The sequence below is a fragment of the Penaeus vannamei genome, chromosome 24 (assembly GCF_042767895.1).
Source record: "Penaeus vannamei isolate JL-2024 chromosome 24, ASM4276789v1, whole genome shotgun sequence".
Lineage (NCBI taxonomy): Eukaryota > Metazoa > Arthropoda > Malacostraca > Decapoda > Penaeidae > Penaeus > Penaeus vannamei.
Window position 1 is genome coordinate 1960002 of NC_091572.1, and position 9350 is coordinate 1969351.

The 9350-nt window shown below is 40.6% G+C and overlaps 2 protein-coding genes across 4 annotated transcripts in view; one reads left to right on the forward strand and one right to left on the reverse strand.

Annotated features, from left to right (window-relative positions):
* The window catches only part of LOC138866202 (Kv channel-interacting protein 4), a 284998-nt gene extending 279901 nt beyond the window's left edge, over positions 1-5097 (forward strand). For all 3 annotated transcript variants that reach the window (XM_070138203.1, XM_070138204.1, XM_070138205.1), the window contains one exon: positions 3827-5097. In XM_070138203.1, the coding sequence (XP_069994304.1) occupies positions 3827-3871 (45 nt within the window). In that variant the 3' untranslated portion in view covers positions 3872-5097. The remainder of the gene's footprint in view (positions 1-3826) is intronic.
* Positions 5098-5878: 781 nt separating this feature from the next.
* Positions 5879-9350, reverse strand: LOC138866091 (protein piccolo-like). The gene is made up of 4 exons (XM_070137975.1): positions 9218-9350; positions 8924-9029; positions 6529-6599; positions 5879-6174 (listed from the first exon to the last, which is right to left on the reverse strand). Exons 1-4 carry the CDS (start codon positions 9348-9350, stop codon positions 5879-5881), a joined length of 606 nt encoding a protein of 201 aa, XP_069994076.1.

The following is a 9350-nucleotide window of genomic DNA, read 5'->3' on the forward strand; positions in this document are numbered from 1 at the left end:
ATTTAGAGGGAAATAAGGAGAGAAAGGGAGCTGTCACTCTTCCATTCTTGGATTTAGGATTTAGAGGGAAATAAGGAGAGAAACGGGTGCTGTCACTCTTCCATTCCTGACGCTAGGATTTAGGATTTAGGATTTAGAGGGAAATAAGGAGAGAAACGGGTGCTGTCACTCTTCCATTCTTGGATTTAGGATTTAGGATTTAGAGGGAAATAAGGAGAGAAACGGGTGCTGTCACTCTTCCATTCTTGACGCTAGGATTTAGGATTTAGGATTTAGAGGGAAATATGGAGAGAAACGGGTGCTGTCACTCTTCCATTCCTGACGCTAGGATTTAGGATTTAGAGGGAAATAAGGAGAGAAAGTGTGTTGTCACTCTTCCATTCCTGACGCTAGGATTTAGGATTTAGAAGGAAATAAGGAGAGAAAGTGTGTTGTCACTCTTCCATTCCTGACGCTAGGATTTAGGATTTAGATGGAAATAAGGAGAGAAAAGGTGTTGTCACTCTTCCATTCTTGGATTTAGGATTTAGGATTTAGAAGGGAATAAGGAGAGAAAGGGTGTTGTCACTCTCCCATTCTTGACGCTAGGATTTAGGATTTAGAGGGAAATAAGGAGAGAATGGGTGATGTCACTCTTCTCTTCTTGACGTAGGATTTAGAGGGAAATAAGGAGAGAAACGGGTGTTGTTTGTCGAAATATATCTTGGATTTAGGATTTAGGATTTAGAGGGAAATAAGGAGAGAAAGGGTGTTGTCACTCTCCCATTCTTGACGCTAGGATTTAGGATTTAGAGGGAAATAAGGAGAGAATGGGTGATGTCACTCTCCCATTCTTGACGTAGGATTTAGAGGGAAATAAGGAGAGAAAGGGTGTTGTCCCTCTTCCATTCTTGGATTTAGGATTTAGGATTTAGAGGGAAATAAGGAGAGAAACGGGTGTTGTTTGTCGAAATATATCTTGGATTTAGGATTTAGGATTTAGAGGGAAATAAGGAGAGGAAGGGTGATGTCACTCTTCCATTCTTGGATTTAGGATTTAGGATTTAGAGGGAAATAAGGAGAGAAACGGGTGTTGTTTGTCGAAATATATCTTGGATTTAGGATTTAGGATTTAGAGGGAAATAAGGAGATAAAGGGTGCTGTCACTCTCCCATTCTTGGATTTAGGATTTAGGATTTAGGATTTAGAGGGAAATATGGAGAGAAAGGGTGCTGTCATTCTTCCATTCTTGGATTTAGGATTTAGGATTTAGAGGGAAATAAGGAGAGGAAGGGTGCTTTCACTCTTCCATTCCTGACGCTAGGATTTAGGATTTAGAGGGAAATAAGGAGAGAAAGTGTGTTGTCACTGTTCCATTCTAGACGCTAGGATTTAGGATTTAGGATTTAGAGGGAAATAAGGAGAGAAAGTGTGTTGTCACTGTTCCATTCTAGACGCTAGGATTTAGGATTTAGGATTTAGAGGGAAATAAGGAGAGAAAGGGTGATGTCACTCTTCCATTCTTGGATTTAGGATTTAGGATTTAGAGGGAAATAAGGAGAGAAAGTGTGTTGTCACTCTTCCATTCCTGACGCTAGGATTTAGGATTTAGGAATTAGAGGGAAATAAGGAGAGAAACGGGTGCTGTCACTCTTCCATTCTTGGATTTAGGATTTAGAGGGAAATAAGGAGAGAAAAGGTGCTGTCACTCTTCCATTCTTGGATTTAGGATTTAGGATTTAGAGGGAAATATGGAGAGAAAGGGTGATGTCACTCTTCCATTCTTGGATTTAGGATTTAGGATTTAGAGGGAAATATGGAGAGAAAGGGTGATGTCACTCTTCCATTCTTGGATTTAGGATTTAGGATTTAGGGGGGAATAAGGAGAGAAACGGGTGATGTCACTCTTCTCTTCTTGACGTAGGATTTAGAGGGAAATAAGGAGAGAAACGGGTGTTGTTTGTCGAAATATATCTTCCATTCTTGACGTAGGATTTAGAGGGAAATAAGGAGAGAAAGGGTGCTGTCACTCTTCCATTCTTGACGCTAGGATTTAGGATTTAGAGGGAAATAAGGAGAGGAAGGGTGCTGTCACTCTCCCATTCTTGACGCTAGGATTTAGGATGTAGGATTTAGAGGGAAATAAGGAGAGAAAGGGTGCTGTCACTCTTCCACTCTTGGATTTAGGATTTAGGATTTAGAGGGAATTATGGAGAGAAAGTGTGTTGTCACTCTCTCCATTCTTGACGTAGGATTTAGGATTTAGAGGGAAATAAGGAGAGAAAGTGTGTTGTCACTCTCTCCATTCTTGACGTAGGATTTAGGATTTAGAGGGAAATAAGGAGAGAAAGTGTGTTGTCACTCTTCCATTCTTGACGCTAGGATTTAGGATTTAGAGGGAAAGAAGGAGAGAAACGGGTGTTGTTTGTCGAAATATATCTTGGATTTAGGATTTAGGATTTAGAGGGAAATAAGGAGATAAAGGGTGCTGTCACTCTCCCATTCTTGGATTTAGGATTTAGGATTTAGAGGGAAATAAGGAGAGAAACGGGTGTTGTTTGTCCAAATATATCCTGGAAGTGCGTCTCATCTGATGGCAAAAATGCGGAATTTTGCATGTAAATTTCCAACGATGTTTTAAAAGTTCTATGACTGCATTTTAGATTAAATTTTATGTTGGGGTTCCTCCTTTTCTTCTTTTTAGTATCTTTGCTGATTCTTGTTCTTTGTTCTAGTTAATTTATATCAAGAAAGCATCTATACTTCTATATATGTATGTGTGAATATGGAAATGAATATGAAATGAATATGGAAATGAAATACCTGCGTGGCTTTAGGTAGACTCTGATTTCTGTGATTGCAAGAATGGATGTATTTAAGACTGGTATCACGACAGTTACCCAAAATAGTGGATGAAGTATTTCAATATCGAATCAATAACGATCTCGACATATATATGTGTGTGTGTGTGTGTGTGTGTGTGTGTGTATGTGTGTGTGTGTGTGTGTGTGTGTATGTGTGTGTGTGTGTGTGTGTGTGTGTGTGTGTGTGTGTGCATTAAGAAGGAACAGCCGAATACAACAAACAGAAAGTATGAAGCTGTCACTTTTCAGATGACTGCGCATTTTTATGTAAACGAAATTATGTAAGTATATTCATATGTATATACATATATATATATATATATATATATATATATATATATATATATATGTACTATACATATATACATAAATACATATGCGTGTGTGTATGAGTATACATAATGCACAGATATATGTGTCTGCCTATAGGAGTATAACATTTTTTTTTTTAAACATCCATTTGTCTTGTAAAGAATATAACAATTACAGTCCACTGGAAAGAAACAGATCTTGTGACAAAAAGTACTGGCGCGAGGCTACGGCAGCGAGCACACTCATATGCCCTTATTCTGCCATCTGCCGTGACCTTCTTAAAAGTTTCAGGAACTTCTATAGCTTCACGCTATTGCTGGACCATACACAGACCCAGCTCTAAGTGTTTGGTTTGGTGGAGTGTGTCTATGGTGGCAGTGTCTTCCTATTAGTATTGTTGTTCTAACAATCGTATTGATTATGGTGTTTATCTAGAAATGGAGTTCTGTATTATGTGAACAGAATACAGAATACATAATATAGAGTCAAATTTTTACGTAAGGTGGGAACAAATACAGATCTTGATAGGAACATCTGTTTGTGTAAAGATCCATTTGATTTGCTTTCCTAACCAAAGACGCGAGGGAAGAAAACTTCTCCTCCGCAATGCAAACTGATAATCCGTTGCAAGCTTTTCTGTTCTCTAATCTTGCCTAATCTTTTTTTCGCAGGACGAGGTGATAACGGAGTCCCTAAAGGTGTTTGAAGGCCTGTAGTTCACACAAGACGTCCTGAGTGTACCTGCTGGATAGATCGACTGGAAGCATGAAGGAGTAGCTACCCACCAAAAGGAATACACAAATATATATATACATACAAGCCTATTTGGGTTCAAATGTGCATGTATGTATGTATGTATGTATAAAATTCTTCGTATGATCTTCGGAAGATCTGGAAGCTGAAGATAGTCCCAAAGCGGGCTGGAAAGTGACGCCTGGCACGGCATGCCAGTTAGCAAACTACTATTTGTTCTGACGATGAAAATGAGTTACTTTTTCCTTTTGACGGAGTTTTCGGGTAAGATCAAATGCGTGAAGGTAGAAAGGGATGGTAAATGTTGTTCCTGGACAGGCTTCGCGTGACATTGCATACATAATATGAAAGTGCTCAAAACAATTTCTAGAAACTCAAGTATTTCATAAATCGAATATCTGTGTTTAGCATAATATCAGTATTACTATGACTTCGAAACAAATTGTTGTATCTGTTGCTGAGAGTTTACTTTACGCTTTTGTTGATAAGAGTGTGTTTTGACTGTTCCCCGACACGTCATACAAAGTACAGGAGCACCAAGTTACCTCACATTGCCATACCGTGCATCGCCCTCGCCACCGGAAGGATATTCGCCAGGGAAGGAAGACACCCACTTGCGATGCCCCGACGACCCGCCCCCGAGTCCCCTGAGGCGGCGCGAGTGGGGGGGCCGCCGGAGGAGCTCCTCGCGCCCACGCCCTCGCGCCCACGCCCCCGCCCAGTGGCTCGCGACGCAGCAGGCTTGGGCGGCTCGCGTGGCCACCGGCAGAAGGATGCGTCCTGCAGTATTTTGAGAGGCTCAGACGGACCCTGTGCAAGGCTCCCGTCTGCGTGGAGAGTGCAGGTCGGAGGACGCGCGCTGACGGACGGTCTGCTCTGGAGTCTCATTGTATCGTAAGTCACGATATTATCCCGCTCTTCAGTCTGAGAAATCGCTCTTCCACATCGGTTCGCCGGTTCTTCGCTCCGCTTATCCGGATGACTCGGAGACCGAAGCGCTGGCAGATCCGTTAAAAGGTAAACAAAGACGCTGCGGCCGGTTTACGCTCGGACCCAGCGCTCGGAGCGGCCCCTGACCCGACTTAAGCCCGGCGGCGAAGGTAGCGGCGGCGCGGTAGGGCTTCCCTCGGGCGCGGCCTTCGTCGTGCGGGCGCGGGTCGCCGCCCGGAGAGCGGGGGCGGGGTGGAGCCCAGGGGAGGGAGGGGCGCCAGGGAGGAGGGGGAGGGGTAGTCCAGCTGGCGGACACTTCTGTGTGTATGCATACACACACACACACACAAACATACACAGAAACACACACACACACACACATATATATATGTGTACTTATATACGTATACCTGTATAGGTATGTATGTGTGCATATAGATCTATACATATATTATTTGTATATATATGTATGTGTGTGTACACATACATATATATATACATATATATATACACATATACACATACACAATGGGAGCTGTCTTTCTAATGACAGAGCCCACAGGGAGATGCCAGCGGGGGGGGGGGGGGATGCAATGGGTCGTGCTGTATAGATGCTTTAGGAAGAGATGCAAGCTAGCAATAATAGGAGTACGCGCAGTGCAATACCTATGATGGGTAACGAGAGACGGGCACCTTGCAATATCGTGGTCAATAGCAATAAGAATAAAAACGGCAAAATGACACGGAAGAAATAACAATAGCAATAACGGCACGTGGATACGAGTGGAATTGCAAGGCGAGAAGAGGGAAATGAAGCACACTTAATGACGGTACGCGTGATGGGTTCCCCGCCAGGACCACGCGAACGGTTGAAGACGCAGAAGTGACGGGTCTCGACGGCGTTCACTCTCTCAGGAGCTGAATCCCGGAGCCGTCTTCGGAGCGATGAAGATGATCGGTCTGCGACGCACGTCTTCGGGCTCCTTCCTTCTTTTCAAGCAGTGTTATTGCGAGTCGGTGTTTTTCTCAGTGAGTAATCGTTATCGCGTCGCGCCACACACCCTGCCAAGACGACGAGCCTCCGTCGGGCCCTGGGCGGCCTGGCGAGCCTCCGTCGGGCCCTGGGCGGCCTGGCGAGCCTCCGTCGGGCCCTGGGCGACCTGGCGAGCCTCCGTCGGGCCCTGGGCGGCCTGGCGAGCCTCCGTCGGGCCCTGGGCGACCTGGCGAGCCTCCGTCGGGCCCTGGGCGACCTGGCGAGCCTCCGTCGGGCCCTGGGCGGCCTGGCGAGCCTCCGTCGGGCCCCCCGCGCCTGGCGAGGCTCCGAGGCCCCGAGCGTCTCGTGAAGAGAATCACAAAAGCGAATTCGCCTCCGCCTGCGCCAGTAGCTGCTTCCCGCCCTCGATGTGCTTCGCGTCCCCGTCGTCCCCGGACAGACGTTCGTTTGCCGCCCTGAGTTCGCTCCCCGACTCGGTTAGACACCTTGGTTATTGTTTTAAGGCAATAAATAAGCGTAGAATTCATAATACTTCCTAGGTACACAAATTATCAAGTAGATGAAAACATATATAATAACAAACAAAAAATATCACTCATGTAGCTTAAGTAGTTACTAGAGCACAAGTAGACCTAGCCACAAGCGAGTTACCCCGACCAGGGCGCAGCGCAGCCAATCAAACGAGAAAAAAACTACCCGAACCTCCTGACGGGCGGCGCCTGTGGGCGGGCGGGCGAGGAGCCGAGCGTCGGGGGTTCAGCTGCGCCCTGTCGAGAGTAAAGACTTTAGAGACGAGCACTTAGTTGTTGTTCTGAACACTCCCGAGGTCAGAGTAATGGCAGTCACGGACCCAACGGTCGCCATAGTCTTCCTAGATGTTTATCAGCTAGCGACGGTTCACTTCTGTCGCCGTTTCAGAAAACTGAAGGTGCTTTTATGGGTGAAACTACACAGAACACACACGATACTGTATAAAACAATGGGTGAGACTACATAAATAACACGATACACCTCAGATAAGCTTTCATTCCGGCCACAGAACACCGATTATCATCATCATCATCACCACTAAAATCATCATCATCATCACCATCGTCATTATTGCTATTGTTTCCATTTTTATCTTAATCTTTGTCACTAGTCTCGATATCCTTATTATCATTATTACCATAATCATCTATTTTGTTATTCTCATTAAAATTGCCATCATCGTTTTATTAATATTATCGTATTTAAAAATTCTATCATGTCATTGATATAAGAAAAAACAATAATATTTTGTTGTTTCTATCATTATATTTGAAATTGCTATGATTATTGCTGTTATTGCTGTCATGGTTATTGCAATTACTAATTGTTATTATTATCATTTATTATCATCATCATCATCATTATGATTATCCTTATTATTGCCATCATTATTATTATTACCATTATCATTATCATTATTAAAATTGATAGCATTATGTTATTTCTATTATTACTATCATTGTTCATATTGTCAATATTATTATTTTTGTTTTTACAGTCATCATTATCATTACTTCATCATTATTATTGCTATTAATTTAACAATAGATTATTGTTATTACTGTTAACATTATTATTATCATTGTTTTTTATTATTATTGTTGCTATTATCATTATTATTCTTTTTATTATTATTATTATCATTAGTATTGTTTTATTATTATCATTAGTATTAGTATTATTATTATTATCATTTTCAATATCATTATTGTGATTGTTGTTATTATTAATTTTATTATTACTATTAATATGATTGTTATTATTATTATCACTAGAATTATTATTATTGTTATTATCACTCATTATCATTACCATCACTCACTTTTATTATCACTGTTGTTATTATTGTTATTGTTATTGTTGCAGTTGTTGTTAGTGTTACTGCTGTTGTTGTTGTTATCATTACTATTATTATTACTGTTGTTGTTATTTCGTTCTAATTACTGTCATTATTCTTATTCTCATATTTATTATTAGCATTAGCATTATTATTATTATCATTATTACTATCTTTATTATTCTTATGATTATTGTTATTATTATCATCATTATCATTATTATTATTATTATTATCATTATTATTACTATGTTTATTATTCTTATGATTATCATTATTATTATTATTACTGCTGTTGTTGTTTTTACTATTATTTTCACCATCATTATTACCAATGTTATTATAATTGTTACTAATATTAGTATCAATGTAATAATCATAGCAATAATGCTGATAGTAATAACAATTGTTATTATTAGTATCATTATTATTATTATTATTGTTATCTTGATTGATATTATTTTTATTATCATCACACTATTATATTTTATATATTTTTATTTTTATTTTTACCATTATTCGTTATTATTATTATTATTATTATTACTATTACTATTATCATTATTACTGTTATTATTATTATTATTATTATTATTATTATTATTATTATTATTGTCATCATAATTATTATTATTGTTATTATCATTATCATTGTTACTATTATTCTTTTTGTTGTTGTTGTTATTCTTGTTGTTGTTGCTGTTGTTATTTTTTATTGATATTATTAACATCATCATTATCAATATTATCATACCATTACCATTACGTCTCGTATTATTTTCATTATTAGCATTATTTTTGTTATTTTTATAACAGTGATAGTAATAAATATTGTTATCGATCATTTCATTATTATTATTATCATCATCATCATTATCATAGCCATTGTCTCTATTATTATCATTAGCATTATTACCATTATCGTTATTTCTATCATTATTATTATCATTGTATCATCATCATCATCATCATCATCATCATCATTATCATCATCGTGGCCAGTCACTCACTTTCTCACTCACAAACATGTACTCACACACACTCGTACACACAAACACACACACACACGCATCGACAACGCACGAGAAAGCCAAACACACACACACACACACACACACGCACACACACACACACACACACACACACACACACACACACACGCACGCACACACACACACACACACACACACACACACACACACACACGTACACACACACACCTACAGGAATCTCCTCGTAGACTTCTTTCCCTCGCAGTGTTTCAGGTCGGGAAGGCCATAAGTCACGATTCTCTTGTTTCCACTCCGTCTTGTCGCATTCTTGGCAGACTCTGCGATAAAGACAGAAGAAGAAAAAAAAGCAAAACAAAAAGAAAAAGAAAAAAGTGTTGGAGGGCAGTGGAGCCGAGACAGACGCATACACCCTGAGCAGAAAGGACCGAGAGAGAGAGAGAGAGAGAGAGAGAGAGAGAGAGAGAAAGAGAGAGAGAGAGATTGAAGAACACGAAACGGTCATGACTTTGAGCTCCTTCTCCAGGACTTGGCTTCAGCGGCGCTCTTCGGCACTCGCGTCCCACGCCGACGTCCAGAGCGCCCTCGCGTGTCGTACAGCGCGACGGGTCAGCAATATTGCGAGAAGGGAAATGCTGCAT

Coding starts and splice junctions, on each gene's coding strand:
- LOC138866091 (XM_070137975.1), bottom strand. CDS start 9,350: ATGCAGCATTTCCCTTCTCGCAATATTGCTGACCCGTCGCGCTGTACG. Junction 9,030..9,217: donor TCCTGGAGAAGGAGCTCAAA/GTCATGACCGTT, acceptor TCTTTATCGCAG/AGTCTGCCAAGAATGCGACA. Junction 6,175..6,528: donor CCGCCCGTCAGGAGGTTCGG/GTAGTTTTTTTC, acceptor TCTCTTCACGAG/ACGCTCGGGGCCTCGGAGCC.